The 21,485-nt window shown below is 50.3% G+C and overlaps 1 protein-coding gene across 6 annotated transcripts in view; it reads left to right on the plus strand.

Moving 5' to 3' along the window:
* Positions 1 to 21,485, plus strand: part of ABCC8 (ATP binding cassette subfamily C member 8) — a gene marked incomplete at its 5' end in the record, with an annotated part of 74,851 nt that overhangs the window by 780 nt on the left and 52,586 nt on the right. For 4 of the 6 annotated variants that reach the window (XM_080908148.1, XM_080908150.1, XM_080908149.1 and 1 more), the window contains 5 exons: positions 552 to 693; positions 5,517 to 5,638; positions 11,283 to 11,449; positions 14,511 to 14,753; positions 15,519 to 15,707. In XM_080908148.1, the coding sequence (XP_080764274.1) occupies positions 552 to 693; positions 5,517 to 5,638; positions 11,283 to 11,449; positions 14,511 to 14,753; positions 15,519 to 15,707 (863 nt within the window). The remainder of the gene's footprint in view (positions 1 to 551; positions 694 to 5,516; positions 5,639 to 11,282; positions 11,450 to 14,510; positions 14,754 to 15,518; positions 15,708 to 21,485) is intronic. The other 2 variants (XM_080908151.1, XM_080908153.1) reach the window with 1 other exon arrangement.

The following is a 21,485-nucleotide window of genomic DNA, read 5'->3' on the forward strand; positions in this document are numbered from 1 at the left end:
AGTTGGGCGCCCAGTCCTGAGGACAATCCTCTTCTCTCTGTCCCCTTCTCTCCCAAGTCCTTGAATCTCTGGGGCCCATCCGCTCTGTTCAGAGAGAGTGTTGACTGTTCATTTACTTCAATTAAGAGAAATAGCAAATCTTTAAAAAGTCCTTAGGGAAGAAAGGCGGGGTGGCTAATTGAACTAAATTAGTAAAACGTTGCTGAACCGGGCTATCCTGGAAATCCGGGTTCTTGGGAGTGTAAGATCATCTTCAGCGATACAGGAAGTTCAAGGCTCCTGTGGGCAGCGTTAGACCCTGACTCAAAAGGAAAGAGCTGCTGTAGAAGGAAGTTGGTAGTTACTGACAAAGATAGACGAGTAGCCAGAAATGGCAAGGAAACACGCTCATGTGTGTGTCCGACACGAAATAGAGTGGGGAGCCAGTCACACGAGAGAGAGGTCAGCGTGGTACCTGCTTAGAACCAGGCTGCAGGTCCAGGCTTCATGCTCAGATCATATGCTCAGCCCTGGGGAAGAAGGACTTGTGTGGTCTCCGTATCTACCTGCAGGATGGGGCAGCCAGAGCTCCAAGGTGCACATTCACCACAGTACCTGGCTCCATTTCCCCGGGCACAACCTGCGCTGGATCCTAACCTTCATGTTGCTGTTCGTCCTCGTATGTGAGATCGCCGAGGGTATCCTGTCTGACGGGTGAGTGAGAGGCAGGGCCTGAGGAGACAGCAGCCCCCGCTCACACGCTTTCCAGAAACCAGGACCCTGGCTACTAAACCCTGTAACCTGGTGTGAACTGCACCAGGCCCTAGACACGTGGCCGGGAGGATAAGGGGAAAGCCGACCTGTGAGACCATTGTAGAGCTGCTGTAGGCAATACCTGGTCTCTTCTGAATGTGACTGAAGTATGTGAGGAGACAGTAAAGCATGTCACTTGCTCTTACGGAAGGCCTCCCCTTAGTTCACACTCATTTACAAGATTCATTCCTTTTATCTCTGGGCATTCATCTTTGTCCTGATTCAGCTCCACCTGCCTCTAGTCCTGTTCTTCTCCTCCCCCCTCATCCCTTCCCTCCCCCCACTCACCCCTGCCCTCCCCCACTCACCCCTGCCCTCCCCCACTCACCCCTGCCCTCCCCCCACTCACCCCTGCCCTCCCCCCACTCACCCCTGCCCTCCCCCCACTCACCCCTGCCCTCCCCCCACTCACCCCTGCCCTCCCCCCACTCACCCCTACCCTCCCCCCACTCACCCCTGCCCTCCCCCCACTCACCCCTGCCCTCCCCCCCACTCACCCCTGCCCTCCCCCCACTCACTCCTACCTTCCCCCCACTCACCCCTGCCCTCCCCCCACTCACTCCTGCCCTCCCCCCACTCATCCCTGCCCTCCCCTCTCCTACAGACCAGAATATATGTCCAAGTTTCCACTTGCAAAGCTGTCAGAACAGGAGATCTGGGGTGCCCGTCCTCTTTGTATTCACAGGGCAGAGCCCACGGAAGCTCTGCAAACATTGACTGACTCCCTAGCAGGACAGATCAAATCATACCACATGGACATGATCTGGAAGGAGATCAGAAGGCAGTTCTGTGGCGGAGGGAGCTTTGGAGCCGAGCCTGGACAGATGACAAGTGTTCTGTCTCGGAGGGGGAGGGGAAGGGGGTGGGAGGGAGGACACTACAGCACTGGAAGGGGAGGGCTGAGGGACAGGCGCCCCTGGACTGCGGCAGAGGTGACAAGCATGATTTAGGCTATTGTGACTTGAGGCCTAGGGAAAAGCTGGATCTGCAGAGATGGGAACAAGGCTAGCCCACTGGGGATGGAGGAACAAAGAAGGCTATAGTAGTAGACACAAGGAAGGAAGCGATGACACTGGCTGAACAGGAGACCTGAGGCTAAGAGGAGGGCTTCGATGGTAGGCTGAGCTGAATCTGCCTTGCAGCTTTGCGACCAGGAGAGATGCCTTTGGTACAGTACCGAAGGCTAAGTGTGTTCTGGACGGGCCAGAGGGCGGCAGGAAGAGTCAAGGGGTAGGTAGGTGAGGGACGGAAGGGGATGTGGAATGGAATGGAGGTGTCGGTGAGCCTCGAGAACTGTGTCAGGAGACGGTGTCACGGTTGCGGATGGACACTGGCTGGAGCGTCGGAGGTCCAGCTCTTCCGAGCTGCAGTGAGACTGTGCTTAACCCTGCGCTGCCCCCATTTCTCGCCTCCATGAGGCTGCCCCACTGCTGATCAAAGCCTCTCAGACCAGCAAGAATACCGGAAGGGATACTTAAGAAGTGGGTGACTAGTCTGTACTCCCTCCCCAGGGCCCTGCCAAAGTGGCACTATATACTGAGAAAAGGGACTGCTGAGCCCTCGGGTCACCGGGAATACCTCTAGGTACTGCTAGGTGACAGGAAAATCCCCCCCACTGGAGACAAGGGAGCCCCAGGCCTTCTGCCCACTGCCAGCTGGAGAACCTGTATGTTACTCAACTTTTCGCCCTGTTCGATGGAGGCAAGAGGAGAAAAGAGACAAGGTTCAGAGCCCAGCCACAGAGCCTAGGGCAGAGGATACATACCCGGGACATGGGGACTGGGGACCAGCAGGAAACAGCCCAGACACTCACTTTTGCTACTATCCACACCCCCGACCCTGTGTGGCTGTGCCTGCACCCCAGGCCTGCTCGCTCAGTGTGTCTCCTCTAAGGCATGATGCTTGTCTGCAGCCGGACACTGGGCTCCTGGTCTGTGGGGCCAACGCCCCTGAGTCAGCAAGTGTGAGGAAGAGACATGAAGGAGGGGGTGATTGGTGACATCATATACCTGACCTGTGGCTCCCCCTTTCACACTGGCCTAGGGCATGTGGGGCTGGAGCTGGGGTTAGACTAATCCACAGTCAGTGAGTTACTGAGGTATCTTCAGTCTGTAACGGCTCGTGCCCGTGTGTGGTCCTGTCGATGCCGAGTAGCCAGAGGAGTTCGGGAGAATAAGAGGAGGGGTGGGGGAGAATGTGGGTGAGGGGTGTTTTCCTGAATTGCCGTGCGCCGGACTCATATAAAGAAAACTTTCACCTACGTCCCTCCCTTCCTCATTCTAAGCTTCTAAGATCTGTTATAACTGGGACTTGGGCATACTTTTCCCCACTATATATCTTAAACCCCAGCATTGTTTCTAGTACGGAGGCAGGAGCTCTGAAGCCCCTGTCCCCCAGAGGCTGTCTGTTCTCTGCCTTTTGCCCTCTTGCGTCTCTATTAGTCGCAAGCCCTTTGGCTGAGACGTAGTATCGAGGGTCAAAGGACGTCAGTGACTGTCTCCCTTAACAAGAAATCTAGAAAACTGTCTTTCAGCTTAGTTTCAGAGCTTGGTGTATCTCCAGGCACCCAGCCTTTCCCCCCTGTTTTCTGTGCACCAGCCATCTTTTCCTTAACCACAGAGTGGCTGCCCTGCTGTGAGTAACCCCCTAGGCAGGAAGGGGCGAGCTTGGGAAAGCATGCTCCAGCTGTTCCTCTTCCTTACAGGGCAGTCAAGACTTGGCTTTACACCTCTGCGTAAAGAATTGTCTGGCCACCGCCACCCTCAGGCCAACCCCTGGCAAAGGGCTATGGCTTAATGCAGTCACCATCTATTTCCCAGGGGCTGGAAACTTGTGGTTCTTCCCAAAGGGGAGGATGCTGTTTGGTGAACAGTTCATGGGCTCTTCCAGAGTCCCCGGAATTCTGGCATGGTGCACTTTCCATATGGCAGGACATCTCTGCTAAACAAATACTTACTCTTCAAAGCCCAGTTCTTCTGGGAAGCTTCCCCTGGTTGGTATCCCCGCTTCTTTGCTTTCCCTCAGCCTTCTATCTGGAGTCACTCCACCATGGACTGTTGACCAGATATAAGCTCTAATCTTTGCCTATGCTTAGTTTTTCCAGGGCAAGGGTTCTTAACCTGCTGGATTCAGCAGTATAGTATAGTGTAGTATAGTATAGTATAGTATAGTATAATATCATATAGAATAGAATAGAATAGAATAGATAGTATAGTATAGTATAGTATCATATAGAATAGAATAGTATAGATAGTATAGTATAGTATAGTATCATATAGAACAGAATAGTATAGATAGTATAGTATAGTATCATATAGAATAGAATAGTATAGATAGTATAGTAAGTATTGTATAGTATCATATAGAATAGAATAGTATAGATAGCATAGTATAGTAAGTATTGTATAGTTAGTATAGTATAGTATTATATAGAATAGTTTAGTATAGAATTATATAGAAGAGTATAGTTAGTACAATATAGTAAGTTTAGTATAGTTAGTATAGTATAGTATCATATAGACTAGTATAGAATAGAATAGGATAGTATAAGATAGTATAGAATAGTATAGTTAATATAATATAGTAAGTATAGTATAGTATCATATAGACTAGTATAGTATAGAATAGAATAGTATAGGATAGGATAGGATAGAATTATATAGAATAGTATAGTTAGTATAATATAGTAAGTAATATAGTATAGTTAGTATAGTATAGTATTATATAGACTAGTATAGTATAGAATAGAATAGTATAGGATTGGATAGCATAGAATATTATAGTATAGAATATTGTATGTGGTATAGAATTGAATAATATAGTATAGAATAGTATAGTATAATATAGATTCATATAGAATAGTGTAGTTAGTATAATATAGTAAGTATAGCATAGTTAGTATAGTAAAGTATAAGATAGGATAGAATAGTATAGTATCATATAGTATCGAATAGTATAGAATAGGACAGGACAGGTGTATAACAGTAACAAGCACATTACTGAGCTGGAAGCTGAAACAGATGCTCTGGGGATGGAGAGGGTTTCCAGCACTGCTGGTGCAGAAAGAATAAGCTCTAGAGAGGGTGGTGGCAGCCCTGTTGCCCTGGCCCTTTAGTGCTGGATGGTCTGGGTCTGTGTTTCGCTGTCTGTAGAAAGGGTGTGATGGGGAGAGCAGAGCTGGCCCCAAGTGTGGATTGTCACCATGCCGACAGCCAGCTGGCACAGAGGCCTTCGTGAATCAAAGCAGCATGGCACCATCCAGTAGTCTCTGTCCCCAGCCCTGAGGAGAACAAAGACCTGCTCTTGGACGTGTTGCTTAGCCAATCTATACCTTAGTCCCCTGATTAAAGAATAGCATGACTGGGTGCCCATTTTATGGGGCTTAATTACACAATTTGTCACTCACCAGGTACTTAGAGCCATGCTTGGCACAGGGCGAATACTCAACCTGGACCGCTGTCAGCATCATCAGTCCAGTGCCCACAGACACTGCCAGTGCTGACCTGTGCCGCTCCTGTTACATGGGGCCGGCACTAGGCGAATTGGGGTGCACAGAATGTTTGGGATACAGGCTGGGACGAATTACCAGCATACGAAGGGATGTCGCGGCTACCCGCAATACTACCATGTGTTGGACAGTAAGCACCAGACCTGTGCTGCCCTACTGTGTGCCGGTAACACCCACATCCCCTCTCTCATTCCCTCGCTTTCTTCTCCCACCACAGGGTGACAGAATCCCGCCACCTCCACCTGTACATGCCGGCTGGGATGGCCTTCATGGCCGCCATCACCTCTGTGGTCTACTATCATAACATCGAGACCTCCAACTTCCCCAAGCTGCTGATCGGTAAGGACGGGGGGAAGCCTTTCTTCCTGCAGCTAGCATTTACTAAGAACTTTTTCCAGGCAACCAATCCAGGCTAGGAACCAGAAATGAAGAGAAGGCCTCTGCCTCCGTGGAGCTTGTGGTCTGGAGGAGGAGACAGATGGGCAAAGATAGTACATGAACCCAGGAGCAGGTGCTGAGGATGCTGTGGAGGAGAAAGCAAACTGAGCTCAGGGAGGAGGGTGTGGTTATCTGTGCAGGGCAGCAGGGAAGCACCAAGCTTCTGACTGTGAGATCAGCACAGCCAAGCCCAGTGAGCAGGACCACCTTTGGAAATCTGGAGTCTAACTACCCAGTGAAAGGTGTCTCTGGTCACTAAGATGGCTAAGTGACCCAGGGTAAGAGGTAAGGGCAAGATGTCGATCGGTGTTTCAGGCACATTGGATTTGAAACGTCAAGAGATGGTCAACCCCAGGGTCAAGGAGACAGTGAGGTGTTTGGGTGTTTGTGGGAGGGGTGGGAGATGTGTTCAGCAGATGTGTGCTTGTGGGTAGCATCTGATGCCTGGATGGAGTCTCATGGGAGAGCAGAGAAAGGCCTAGGACCAAGTCCTAAGGCTGGCTGACTCTTAGACACTCAGCTTGCAGCTTCTGACATGAATGATTGTGGTGCCAGGCAGAAACAGCAGCCATGTTGCCCGCCCTTTATGGGGTGTGTGCCATGGGCTGGGCTCTGTGCTCCATCCCCTCCCCGCATGGTTCGCCTCGGTGATACCCACGGTAGCGCTGTTGGAGCCGTGGCTCCCCTGTGTGGCGTACAGATATGAAGTAGGTCTAAAACGACACCAGCAAATGTTCATTGAGCATCTCCTACATCTTCAGACACTCCAGAAGAGGGCATCGGATCCCATTACAGATGGTTGTGAGCCACCATGTTGTTGCTGGGATTTGAACTCAGGACCTCTGGAAGAGCAGCCAGTGCTCTAACCACTGAGCCATCTCTCCAGCCCCTGCCAGGTTCATTTCATTAACCCAGTCCTTACCATAGCCCTACGAGGTGGGCCCCATTATTGTCTTCCTTCTACAGAGCAAGAAGCCTTCGCTCAGGGGTGAGGGACTTTATCTAGTCTAGCACCTAGGTGCATCACCAAAATCAGGCACCGGAGCAGGCTTCTAGCTGCTTCTAAGAGTCCTCAAGTGCTCCTACCATCAAAGCCGTAAGTCTGTAGAGCCACCATGGCATAGTCTACGGTTGTTTGCAATTACCTCTGATCCCATGTCCGCAAGCCACTGGCATTCACAGGTCACAGCAGGTAATAGAAGACGCCAGAATCGGGAGTGCTCTGTGCTGAACTGACATGGCTTCCTTAGCTTGAGGCAGATGACATTTTCTCCTACTGTCTAGTCATAGGTCTAGCTTCCTATGGTGGGTGTGATGTTCCATTGGGATCCTCCCTCCAACCATGCCCCCGCCCCCAGGACCCCACGTGAACGAATGGGTATGTCTGGAGTAGCAGCCAGAAGGACAGATGAAGCTCCAAGCTCCAGACAGCGGTCCACAAGGGGGCCCTCCCCCACCTGACCTAGCAGGGTCTGGCTAAGCTGAATCTTATGAACACTGTCAGCACCCGGAAGCTGGTATTCGAATTATTCATCAAGCTCTCGGAAATCCTTCTTTCAGGCACAAATCAGCACCATGGATGGCTCCATACCTTCCAAGAAATCAGTGATTTCTTCCCTTTCCTCAGCTCCCCTGGTTGCCCCCCCCCCCCCAGGAGACACACCATAGGTCTAGAAATTCTAGATCAGGCAAAAGGGAGATGCTAAGTGTCTTAGTCAGGGTTTCTCTTCCTGCATAAACATCATGACCAAGAAGCAAGTTGGGGAGGAAAGGGTTTATTCAGCTTACACTTCCACATTGCTGTTCATCACCAGAGGAAGTCAGGACTGGAACTCAAGCAGGTCAGGAAGCAGGAGCTGATGCAGAGGCCATGGAGGGATGTCACTTACTGGCTTGCTTCCCCTGGCTTGCTCAGCCTGCTTTCTTATAGAACCCAGGTCTACCAGCCCAGGGATGGCTCCACCCACAATGGGCTGGGCCAGGGATGGCTCCACCCACAATGGGCTGGGCCCTCCCCCTTGATCACTAGTTGAGAAAATGCCTTACAGCTGGATCTCATGGAGGCATTTCCTCAATGGAGGCTCCTTTCTCTGTGATAACTCCAGCTTGTGTCAAGTTGACACAAAACCAGCCAGTACACTAAGCTATAGGGACAGAGAGATGTTCATGGAAAAGCTAACCTGATTTGGAGGTCTGTCTCTGGTCCCAGGCCTGGAGTCCAACAGTTTAAACTAGTCCATGAAATGTGATCCTGGGGCCCCAGAGGACACTGAAGAAAGACGTGAGCTGGGAAGCGGGAAAGACAGAAAGGAGAGGTGGGCTTCAGGGACAGCTGAGCGAGTTTGCAAAGTGATCTGAAAGAGGAAGAATGGTTGGGGGCAGGAAGGCAGGAAGGAGCTGGAATTGGCGGGCCAAAGACTGCATGGGGCACTGGCCCTCTCCCAGCAGCGCTGGGCAGTTAGTTGCCTGTTTTAGTGGTGGCGATGGTGGGTTTTTGTTGTTGTTGTTGTTGTTGCTGCTGCTTATTTGTGTCTTCCTATTTTTGTGACAAGGTTTCCCTGGGTGGCCCTGGCTGGTCTCAGACTTAAGGTTCTCTTGCCTCTTTAGGGTTTCCTGTGTGTGTGTGTGTGTGTGTGTGTGTGTGTGTGTGTGAGAGAGAGAGAGAGAGAGAGAGAGAGAGAGAGAGAGGGAGAGAGAGGGGGGAGGGAGGGAGGGAGGGAAGGAAGGAGAGAGGGAGAGAGAGAGAGAGAGAGAGAGAGAGAGAGAGAGAGAGAGACGTGGTATTGACTGTGTCTATCAGCCATCATGCGTGAGGTCCTGTGGTATTAAGGACATTAACAAGGCTGAGCAGCCATCACCGCTGGCTCCTGCCTTCTCAGGCCAACGCTCTAAACTCATTAAGCACTAATGCCTCCTTCTCCGCTCCCTAGCCTGCAGGCCCAGCAATCTACTCCCTTCATAAAACTTCATTAAGGACTTTTTGAATTCTCTTGTACTTACTTATTTTACATAGAATAATTGTTCCAAGTTGTCCATGCTGTAGCATCAGAATGTCCTTCCTTTAACACTGAATGAGAGTCCATTATCTGGCTCGGCCCTGTTTTGTTATCCATTCGTCTATTGGCGGACACTGGGATTTCTCTCACTATTGTGTTATTATTATTGTGGAGGTTTCTTTGGTTTTTGTTGTTGTTGCTGCTGAAGATGATGATGATGTTATTCTTGGTTGGTCGCTTGGTTTTTTGAGGCAAGATCTCATGTTGACCAGGTCGACTTTAAACTTACTATGTAGCCAAGGATGACTTTGAACTCCCGATCCTCCTCCTTCCCACCTCCAAATGCTAGGATTACAGAGATGCGCCACACGCCTGTCCCTGAGTACTGTGAACGGTTGTGATTATATATGTCATTATATGTATGGCTCTGTGAAGGTCATATTGGAGTGGGGGGAGGGCAAGGGGAAGCAGCAACCAGTGACAAAGTTCCTGAGGCAGTGAAGGGAGGGAATGGTGGTGTCCTAGACGTGGTAGGACATGGGGGGAGGGGGCAGTGGGTGGGTTCCAGATGTGCAGGCGTAATGCGCAGGACCCGGGAATGGGAGACAAATGGAGAGAAGGGTCAAGGGGTGTGGAGCATAGAGCTCTCCATATTCCCGCTCACACCTGCCGCCCGGCTCCTGCTTCTCCCGTCCCAGTGGGCACAGCCTGGCTCTGTGGGAGAGGCCTCCCCTGGGCTCCACCACCAACTTCCTCTGCGCTCTTGCAGAAGACACTTGGGCTCTTTGAGCCTCGGTTTCCCGTCTGGGCAGGGACACTAAGTTCTCCTTGCCCAAGTCACAGGCTTGTTATAGAATCCAGACACAGCGGCACAGCCCGAGTCTCTGCCCCAGTAGGCGGCCCTCTCATTCTGGGCAGGAGACACTCCGCCTGTGGACTCCTGTGACCTGAAGACCGTCATCACAGTCCTGAGCGAGGGCTCTTGCCCTCTCTCTTCTTGCCCATGCTCAGTCCTGGCCACACTGTGGGGCCTCATGTCATGACCTGCTTCTCAGCGCACAGCCAGGCAAACAGGTCTCATCTATTTTCTCAAGCAGCAGCCTGAGGACTCAGAGATCAGAGTGTAAATCTCATTCACTCACTGTGGCCTGGCTTAGGGGTGTGTGGCCGAGGCTAGCCTCACTGTATGTGTGCAGGACTCCAGGGACAAAGGGTGCTGGAGCTGGCCCACGTCAACACCCCCTCCAGGGCCACTCAGCTAGCTGTGTTGGGGTTTGCTCTCACCAACCAATAGTGACAAGCTGGCAGGTTAGGGAGAGGGCTGAGAATTTAGGACAGAATCCACCCAGGGCTGCTGAAGCCCTACTGCCCCAAATCTGAAATCCGGCCTTCATAAAAACGTCAACAGCTAATACCCAAGAGTAGCCGTGATCCATGCCGGGCTCTCGGTGCTAAATGCTTTCCACACATTGCTTCCTTTGGACGGTGTCACTGTCACTGTCCCCACTGATGGATGAGGACATTCGGGTCTGAGTGGATTACAGCGTCACGTGTGTTTGACCTTTTGACATTACAGTGGGATATCGCCAGGTACGAAAATCTACACTTGAGGACTCTGCACTGCTTTACAAAATGAAATCAGTAATGTCTTAAGTTTATGGTTTTGTGTTGGGCCGCAGCCATACCTTTCCTGGACCGCAGGTTGAATGCACCTGGAGCTACATGGTTTACCCAAGGCCACCCAGCCGTTATGTGTAAATCCCGTTAGTCTGGTAGCCGGGCTCTGTCGCTAGCCCCATGGAGCAGGAAGTCACTATTTCTGTGCCCTCCATAGCCTCTTCCAAGTTTGGGTACTGTGGCCACTGTGCTGTGTGCGAGGAGAAGAACCTGGGCCTCCCTCACCTTCTGGTTATCACAGGCTGTCAGTGAACGTGCCTCATTCTCTTCGTCTCTCGGGGCCTCAGTGTTCTCATCCGAAGCAAACAGGATGGGTTGAATGATCATTAAAATGTTCCCATCTTAATGGGAACTAATGGGTTGGGAATTCCACCCAAAGTCACCACAGACTGGCAAGCCCAGGTGTGCCGCTTGAGGCCGCCATGACCTTGCATGGGTTGCCCCACCTTTAGCCAGGGTCCCCTTGACTGGTTAAAATGGGGGTGATAAGCCGCTTCCCTCTCAAGGTTGTGGTAAGAAATGAATGAGAAAACACATTAGACTGAGTGTCATGGTGCCTGGTCCGCTTCTCAAGGGACCCTGGAGCTAAGCGCGGTGGCTCACGCTTGTAATCCCTGCACTTAGGAGGTAGCAGCCAGAAAACCAGAAGTTCAAGGTCATTCTCTGACACATAAGACTGTCTCACACAGCGATCAGACATCAAGGGAATGACGTGATAATCACACATGCACACTCCCTCAGCAAAAAACACTTTCGAACACACCCGACCCCGTGGCTCCTGAACATGTGTTCTCTCTTTCCTCACATGCTTACATGCTTGCGGAGGCACACAGATGCGTGATCAGCATCCTCTACCCCTCTCTCCTCCGCAGCTCTGCTCATCTATTGGACCTTGGCCTTCATCACCAAGACCATCAAGTTTGTCAAGTTCTACGACCACGCCATTGGCTTCTCTCAGCTGCGCTTCTGCCTCACGGGGCTTCTGGTGGTCCTCTACGGGATGCTGCTGCTCGTGGAGGTCAACGTCATCCGGGTGAGGGTGAGCAGGGAAGTGGGGAGTGTGGTTCTGACTCAGGGACACTTTGCATCTGGGCCTGGACATCTGCATCTGCCCAAGACAGGTGACCGAGGCCACAGGTGGATTTCAGGTACCCAGAGGAAGAGGGATGTGTGCAAATGGGTTGACTCTTTCAGAGAAGAGGAAGCCTCTGCTTCTTTTGTTGGGGACAGGGGACTCTGGTACACTCATGAGTGAGCAGAGGCCATTGTTCGTGTGTCTCTCTCGTGTTCTGTTTTGGTTAGTTAGGTTTTTTTTTTATTTTTTGGATGTTATTGTTGTTGTTGAGACAAGGTATGTAGCCTGGGTTGCTATCAAACTTTTTACCCTATTGCCTTAGCCTCTCGTCTTAGAGTTTTACTGTTGTGAAGAGACACCATGACCAAGGCAACTCTTATAAGGACAGCATTTCATTGGGGCCGGCTTACAGGTTCAGAGGTTCAGTCCATTATCATCAAGGCAGGAAGCATGGCAGTGTCCAGACAGGCATGGTGCAGGAGGAGAGTTCTACATCTTGTTCTGAAGGCCAACAGGAGAAGACCATCTCCCAGGCAGCTAGAGGAAGTTCTCCAAGCCCGCCCCACAGTGACACACCCACTCCAACAAGGCCACACCTCCTAATAGTGCCACTCCCTGGGCCAAGCATATGCAAACCACAATACCTCCTGAGTACCTGGCTGTGTCTTTTGCTTTGCCATCTTCTATTTTCTCCGTCCCTCTTTCTTCTCCACCTTAGACTAAGTGCCTTTACCTAACCCCGCTGTCCCAGGTAACTCAAACAGCCTACGTACTTTCCACATTTCTTTTACTAATGTGACATCATTCACAACCATCTAAACAAGTATCTACCCAGAGGCTTTCCCTCAAGCCACATAAGTAAAAATCCTTCTCCCTTCAATATTTGTTTCATGAAAATAGATTGTCTTATATGCCATGTTCTGAGTCATGGTTGTCTCGGCCAGCATTTTTTTAGGACTCCTCCAAGCTGCCTGAGACGCAAGTCCAGTCTCTTAGTGGCTGTATAGTATTCCACCATGCAGATGCACTATGATGGGGGCAGCCATTGTTCTGTGGGTCAGAGTCTTAGTTAGGGTTTTCCTGCTGTGAACAGACACCATGACCAAGGCAAGTCTTATAAGGACAACATTTCACTGGGGCTGGTTTACAGGTTCAGAGATTCAGTCCATTATCATCAAGGTGAGAGCAGGGCAGCATCCAGGTGAGCATGGTGCAGAAGGAGCTGAGAGTTCTACATCTTCATCCAAAGGAAGCCAGGAACAGACAGAGCATCCTCAGGCAGCTAGGAGGAGCGTCTCTAAGCCCAGCCCCTGAGTGACACACTTCCTCCAACAAAGCCACACCTTCTAATAGTGCCACTCCCTGGGCCAAGCAGATGCAAACCACCACAGTCAGCATTCACTTGGCTGCCATGTTCTTGACGTCACACAGCAGTGTAGGGAATATGCTAACCTCTCTGTGTATGGCCACGCTGCTCTGAGGGAGAGATGCCCAGAATGGGAGTCGCTTAAGCAAAGGACATGTGCGTGCATTTTAAAGTGAAACCAGTGTTACAGGCTGCTGGCAGAAGGTTGTGAGCGACCTACACTGAGGGAGACAGTCCTTTGCCTGCCTTCCAGCCTACACAGGGGTGGTGACCCTTTCTTGATAGGGCCTTCGGCTGGCTGTAAACTGCTCTTCTGCCTTTATTAAGTGGAGCTTATTAAGGACATAACCTCTTTGCATTCCCTCCCACAACTGAGCCTCTCAGCGACCCTGGGTGTGCGCATGGCTCTCTTTAATAACGTGTTAGATGAGGTTTGCTAGCATGTGCATGAGGCGGGGTTTGAACCAGGTCCGCATGACTCCAGGCTCAGCAAACTCAGCAGGTCTTAGTCGCTTTTGTTGTTGCTCTGACGATGTTGCTGGTAAAAGCAACTTAGGGAAGAGAGGGCTTTCTTTGGCTTGCTGTTTATGGGTTAAGGTCACAGTGGCAGGAAAGGCTTGGCAGTCAGGAGTGTGAAGCAACTGGTCACGAGAGAGACGTGCTGACGCAAGTGCTTAGCCCTATCTCTCTCTCTCTCTCTCTCTCTCTCTCTCTCTCTCTCTCTCTCTCTCTCATCTTTTCGAGACAGGATTTCTCTGTATAACCCTGATTATCCTAGACCCACGTTGTATACCAGGCTGGCCTTGAACTCGCAGGAATCCACCTGCCTCTGCCTTCTGAGTGCTGAGATTAAAGACATGTGCCAACACACCCAACATCTTAGCCTCTTCTTAAGAACATTTTAAATGTATATTTTAATTGTCCAGGTGTGGTGGCTCACACCTTTAATCCTACCACTTAGGAGGCAGAGGCAGGTGGATCTGTGTGACTTTTAGGTCTACATAATAAGTTATAGGCCAACCAGAGCTACTTTGAACCACAGTGAGTCTCTCTCTCTCTCTCTCTCTCTCTCTCTCTCTCTCTCTATATATATATATATATATATATATATATATATATATATGATGTGTGTCATATATACTATATATGTAATATATATGTGATATACATACACATATATATATATGATGTGTGTATATATATATATATATATATATATATATATATATCTCGCATGCATGGGTGTGTGTCTGAGCACAGGGGCACTTGGTACATAGTACAGGTACCTGAAGAGATCATCACACCCTGAGCCAGGCCAATCATATACAAACCATCACACACATCTAGGGTGGATTTTCCTCCTTAATTAACCCAGCATGGATGTGCCTTACAGACATGCCTAGAGGCTTGTCTCCTAGGTGATGTTGACAGGCAACATTAACCACCTTGCAGTGGTGACCCCACTTCTTCCCTAGATCAAGCACAGCTTCAGAGAACAGCCAGCCACAAGGCAAGGAGGCCCTGAGCTGGTGCCCAGGAGGCCCTCTTCCTGGACACATTTCTTGGTGATCAAATGCAGATTATCACCTCTAGACCTTCACTGGGCATTAGTAGACTTGCCCACCCTCTCTGTCTGCCCCACACCCGTGTGCCCCACAGAGGTACATCTTCTTCAAGACACCAAAGGAAGTAAAGCCCCCCGAGGACCTGCAGGACCTGGGTGTGCGCTTTCTGCAGCCCTTCGTTAACCTGCTATCAAAGGGGACCTACTGGTGGATGAATGCCTTCATCAAGACTGCTCACAAGAAGCCTATCGACCTGCGGGCCATCGGGAAGCTGCCCTTCGCCATGAGAGCTCTCACCAACTACCAGCGGCTCTGCGCAGCCTTCGATGCCCAGGTGGTCAGTGAGTCCAGACATCCCACCCATCACCTGACTTTCCACAGACAAGGATTCAGAGGGCAGACAGCCAAATCCCTGAGACCCAGGAAGGGGAAGAGGCTCACCCTCACTCACACAGAAATCTAGAGCCAGATATTCATAGGTCATGGTTGGAGCCGCCCTTACAGTTCAGATCAGCATGTCCAAAATGCTCCCGGTCAAAATGGGGAAGCCGAGGTTTTGTAAGGAATGTGGTTCTACATGACTCTCTTATCCCCTGTGCTCTTTGTTCTGAATTACAGTGGCCGTCATGATGAGGTTTCCACCCAGTGTGGAGTGCAAGGGGTTGGCCTGGGCCTTACATCATCTCTGCAAATTTGTCTAGGCTGGGGTCAGCTCTTACCAGTAAGGAGGATGCTGAGGCCCTGCGCCTCCATGGTCTGCCCAGCATTCCTTCAGTGTGTCTGCCTGACACTCGGGGAAGTCACTGAAACAGACAGTAGTGAGTGATCACAGGAGCCAACCCATCAAGATGGCACTATGCTGATCATGTGACCCCTAACAGCACTGTGACTCAATGATGCCCCTGGCCTCAGTTTCCCCATCTGATCTGCCCTGTCATGCATCTTTTGATACCATGATACTTTACCGAAGTTTGCCTATCCACAGAAAACATGGCCACAGGGCTTTCCCCAGGCAGCAGGACCCAGGGGTGACCCGGGAGGAGGGGCTCTCCGTGGTTGAGCCCTCAGCCACTCTGATCTGTCTGTGGGACTCTCTCGGCAGCGGAAGGACACGCAGAGCCAGCAGGGTGCCCGGGCCATCTGGAGGGCTCTCTGCCACGCCTTTGGGAGACGCCTGGTCCTCAGCAGCACATTCCGTATCCTGGCTGACCTTCTGGGCTTTGCTGGACCACTCTGCATCTTTGGTATTGTGGACCACCTCGGGAAGGAGAACCATGTCTTCCAGCCCAAGGTGGGTCACGGCTAGGCAGAAGGCTCAACCCCCGATTCTCTAGTGTAGGTGTGTGTATGAGTTTGAGAGGCCACGTTAGCCATGGCTGACTGGGTACCGAGGCTCTTCAGCCACATCCCGTCCTGGAAGAGGCTCTGTGACAGTGTCCTGTCATCTGAAATGCTGAGGGGAGAGCTGGTACCCCCAGGAGGGTCCTGGTGCCTGACTTTCAGCCCACTGCCTTCAGTTTGGGGATCCTAGCTCTCTCCTAGTTCTGCAGAGGCATCCAGCATGGCTGCTAGTGAATTAGAAGCCATCCAGAGCCCCGTGGGCAGCCCTACCTCCCTGCTCAGGATTCCACTACCACAGATCTACTAAAAATATTACATTCTCCTCCCTATTTATTTCCTCCACTCCCCACCTTGGGTTTTTGGAGACAGGGTTTAATCTAGCCTAGACTGATCTTGAACTCTCTGTGTAGTGAGACTCCTCTTGAACTCCTGGTCCTCCTGCCTCCACATCTCCCAAGCGTTTGATACTGAAGGTGCGCATTACTATACCTAGCCTATTACAAAAGCTCTCCACAGCTCCGAGAGACTCAACACACGCTAGACTAGATGTTGCTCAGTGGTCTTTTCAACTCAGAAGAGGTCACAGCTTTGGACAAAAGAGTCAGAAATCTATCTGTATGTCTGTCTAACTACATGCATACAGAGAGACAAACATACAGACATTATAGGCATAGAGGGCCAACAAGCACAGGAACGGGGACAGATAAAGAAAGGCAAAGGGATGAATATGAGAAAATGACTATGACGTGTGATTTGGATGATAAAATAAGGCTCCAATGATAATGTCACAATGAAAGCCATTTTTTGCACACTCACTGAAAAACTAATTTTTAAAAGGGTTGAAGGGCTGGAGAGATGGATCAGCAGTTGAGAGTGCTTGCTGTTGCTTTTGTGGAAGACCAGAGTTTGGTTCCCAGCACATATGTTAGGTAACTCATTGCCACCTATAACTCCAGGGGCACCTGCACACACACACACACACACACACACACACACACACAAACGGTAAACCTGAAAGGAGGGTCAGATGCCTCTTCTAGGAATAGTCTTCTCTACTTGGAGCAACACTAGCATCACCCATACTGGGGATGAAGATACTGGATTCTCGCAGCCACCTGGGTGCTGACGGCCACCGTGAGAAATCCCCAGTGAGTCTGCCTTGTAAAATCCCGGTGAAGCGGTGATTCTAACATTTCAGCCACACACAGGCCTGGTGACACCGAGAGTAATTAGGGTTTCCATAGCCGGAGGCGCCCTGTATGGAATATTCATTGGTCCCAGAGCGCTGACCTCCTCGGGAAGTTTTTATAGTTTTCTGCAAACACCATTAGTCAAGTGAGCACTTCTGAGTTAGAATCGTAGACAGGCCTGGTCTGTAGGTCTGACTTGTCTAGAACATGTTTATTGATCCCAATACCCTGGGCAGGGCGGTGTGGTCACAGAGACTTATTTGTATGATCAGAATCATTAACAATGCCCATTTATCATATCGACCACTGGACACACATCTGGCTGCAGGTACCATTTCCCATTTCCCTGTTTAATCTGTAAAGGAACCCTTTGGGATGGGTATGGCGGGGTGTGGGGGAAGGTGGGTACGTCGAGATAGAATTTCCATGCTGTATAATTCATGCCGAAGATTTCTTATTGCCTTTGGCAGATGAGAGCCTTGGTGCTGAGCTAGATTAAATAACTTTCCCAAGGCCCCTCGGCCCCCTTCTAACAGAACATGAACCCAGCTCTCCTGCTGCGTTCTGGGCCCTCAAACCCAGACACTAAAATGATGACTATCATCAAACCATAACCCTGGCTCCCTGATTGTGAAATCCAGCGATGGAGAAATCTAAGTAAAATATGACTATGAGCCACACGACAGACTGTGAAAGCCAGGTGGGGTGGCGTGTGCCCGTAAGCCCAGCATTAGAGAAGCTGAGGCAGGACAGTGTCCATAAGTTTAAAGCCAGCCTGGGCTACATCCCCTAAAAGAAGGCTTTGAATAGGATCTGGATGGATAAGTTGGATTAGCCAGGTGGAGACATTCCATATGTGCGAGGAGGTTGGTTAGTTTGTTCATTTGGTTGGTTGGTTGGTTGGTTGGTTGGTTGGTTGGTTGGTTGATTTGCTTGTTTAGCCTTTGATGTCTTTGAGGCCTTTTCTGGCTATATTTTTGCATTTGTGTGTGTGTGTGTGTGTGTGTGTGTGTGTGTGTGTGTGTGTATCTGTGTATCTGTGTCTGTGTGTGTGTCTATGTGTCTGTGTGTGTATCTGTGTGTGTGTCTATGTGTCTGTGTGTGTGTGTCTATGTGTCTGTGTGTGTGTCTGTGTGTGTGTCTGTGTGTGTGTGTGTGTGTGTGTGTGTTTGTGTGTACCACAGCATGCATGGTGGAGTCAGAGGACAACTTGTGGGAATCTGTTCTCTTCTACCATGTGTGTTCCCTCTGAGCCATCTCATTGGCCTCCTCTGGCCTTTACCAAGCCTCCAGAGGGGAGAGGAAGAGATCATTTCTTTGCCTCCAGCAGTGGTATCTCCGGCTTTAGTCTGACTGTAGACTGACCCCTAAAACCCCCACCTTCTCCATTCTGCATGTCAGGGAGAAATAGCACAGGCCAGAGCCCCCATCAGCTTGGGTAGTCATCTTCTTCCTGTTCCCCCAAACCCTCGTGGAAAGTCTCCTAAGGAGAGAACACCCCCAGAGAAGGTGAGAGCATCCCCGGAAGGTTCCTTTGCCTGAGTCTCGCCTCCTTGTCTCGGCACTTGGTGTCTACCCGGTGGATGGTTTATTACCTTCTTGTTGGAATGCTCTTATCGGCACACAGATCCAGGGGACAGATGGCTCTGCCTCAGTGGCAGCAGGCATTATCAGATTTAATAGTTGTTCCCCACAGCCCAAATACAATCAGCAAATTTCCGACACAGAAACAAGAACTGAGAGCAAACACAGTCCCTAGCCTCTGGAACACTCTGGCTCTCAAGCCCAAGGCTCCCTCCTGCAGTTTAATCCTCCTGGGCGTCAGAGCCCATAAATGTGGGGAGAGGTTGCTCGGAGCATTGTGTCCCCAGCGTTATCGGGTGGGTCATAACGAATAAGGCAAGGAGGATGCTTGCCAGCGCCAGGCTGCAGAGCTTCAGCCTGGCACCAGGAAACCCAGCCAGTCCCAGCCTGTTTCAGTCTGCAGAGCCAGCACCCACTGTTGACCCCAGCAGCAGCTGTCCTGTCCTCTTCCCTTCTAGGACACACGACTGGCAAGGACCAGAGACAGCGCCTTTGGCACCCAGAAAGATGGGTGGTCTTGGTTCGCCTCTTAGTCCGTAGCCCGCGGAGAGGTGCTCTGAAGCTCCTGTCCCCATGGCCTCTCTCCCCTGTGAAATCTGGGCTCCTTCCAGGATCTAATTCTTTCCAGCCACACTCTCTTGCCCAACCCCCTCTCCAATCTGTCACCCGCCAGAGATGCCATTTATCTGGCTGGAGGGCAGCAGCATTGTGTTCACAAGGAATGGCTGGTACTCGAAGCCTGCCAGCATCGCCCTTGGGCTATCGGCTAAGCCAAAAAAAGACAAACCTGGGTCCTGCCCAAGGCCAAAGCCTCGACCCTTCTTGGTGACAGTGGGACTAGCACACAGGCGTCTTGTGCATGTTTCTGAACAAATTGTGCAGCATGATTGATGTTCTGTGTGTGATGTCCTCTTGTTATTCTTCCTCTCTCTCCCCACCTCACTGGACTATTTGTGGCCCTCACTCTGGGTGGCGTGCCAATCATTAACATCTGTCTGTCTCTGTGCTGTTGGGATGTTCAGTGTGTCAGTGCCCTTTGTGGGACAGTGTTCACAAAGTGCCTGAAGTGGCTGCTTTTTGTGTCTCCTCCTCCAGGAAGCCCTCCCTGGTTTGCGGTAGATACCCCTTGCCTCTGCTTCCACCTTGGAAGCCTCCCAGGTGAAGTGGGCTACAGCTCAGTGGCCGAGTATATGCTTAGCACACAAGAAGCTCTGGATTCAGGCCACAGCACTATGCACACACATGCATATATACTACATACAAACACACTACACACACACCACACACACCACACATGCATAACACACACCAAACACGGACACTACACACACACACTACATACACACTATACACAAAACACATACACACCATGCACACATACCACACACACACACACACACACACTATACACCAAATACAGAACACAAACTATACACATTTCACACCACATGCACACATACAACACATACACACACACACATACACACACATATTACACACAATACCTTTAACCAGTATCCTATAGAAGAGGAAACTGAGACTCAGAGAGGGTAAGGGGCTTCCTCCGAGACACCGTGGTTGGTAGGTGATGAGGCTGGTGTTAAACAGCTCATCTCTAACATGGCAGAACCTTCATGTCAGGAATGACGCATGTCCACATGTGACAGGCATGCAGAGGCTGCTGCCCATGGTTACCTGAAATATTTTATAGCATTTACTCAGGCTCCCCTAGACAGATGGTCCACTTTTTAACATTGCTCAAACAGAAAGAGCCCAGGGACCCTCTTGACGTCCCAGAGGACAGGTAGCATTAGGACTGTCACAACAGAGTCCTGCCTGCCTCTGCACTCAGTCCTGTGCTTCCAGTGACCACTGCAGGCCTCCGCCGCCAGATGACAGCACGGAGCATAGAGAGCCTGTGCGCTGATTCATTTAAGAGAATAGTTAGTGCTAGAGAGGTGGCTTATCAATAAAGCTGATTGCTGTCAAGCCAGGGAGTCCAAATTTATTCCCTGGGACACACACAGCTGCAGGAAAGAACAAACTCCTCCCAAGTTGCTTTCTCACCTCACTGTGGCACCTGTTCATGAACAAAATAAATAAGTTAAAATCTAACTATCTAAATAAGTTAAAATCACAAACTTCCAGAGAGCTTGTGAACAGAAACAATGTTGCAGAGAGCTTGTGAACAGAAACAATGTTGCAGAGAGCTTGTGAACAGTAACTATGTTGCAGAGAGCTTGTGAACAGAAACAATGTTGCAGAGAGCTTGTGAACAGAAACAATGTTGCAGAGAGCTTGTGAACAGAAACAATGTTGCAGAGAGCTTGTGAACAGTAACTATGTTGCAGAGAGCTTGTGAGCAGAAGTCTAGGATGCAAAATCTTCCAAAGCTTCTGGTTTCCATCAGACGTGGAACTGTGATCCTGGTCTCATCTTCCCTGCCATGACCTTTCACCCTCCCCAGATGCAGGGTGTCCTCTTTTTGGCTACACATCACCAGGCCCTCCCTTCTTAGGCCTCTTGCCTAGCCTGGTACCCATTCCTTCCTTTTCTTCATATTTTTGGAGGGACAGAGATTTGTGTTGCACAGGCTGAACTCAGACTCACTATGTAGCAAAGGGTGGTCCTCTTGTCTCTACCTGGATGTCACATTTAATAGCACAGAGGTGCTGCCCAGGCCTGTGTACCCATGTCTTCACAAAAACTTAGATGTTCTGGCTCCACCCCTTTGAAGCTGCGTTAAAAAGATACCTACCCACAACCCTGTGACAGACCTAAGGGCAGTATTTCCGTTTTGAATTGGGCACAAGTTTGTTTATCCACAGCCATGTGGTCTTTAGTCCTAGTGTATGTGTGTATGTGTGTGTGTGTCTGGGAGAAGGAGGGATGGAGGCTTCGTCTTCTAGCAGTAAAGGGGGAACTCTGTTGCTTTGTTTAAAATTGTACAAATA

The sequence above is a fragment of the Micromys minutus genome (genome assembly GCF_963924665.1).
Source record: "Micromys minutus genome assembly, chromosome: 32".
Classification (NCBI taxonomy): Eukaryota; Metazoa; Chordata; class Mammalia; order Rodentia; family Muridae; genus Micromys; species Micromys minutus.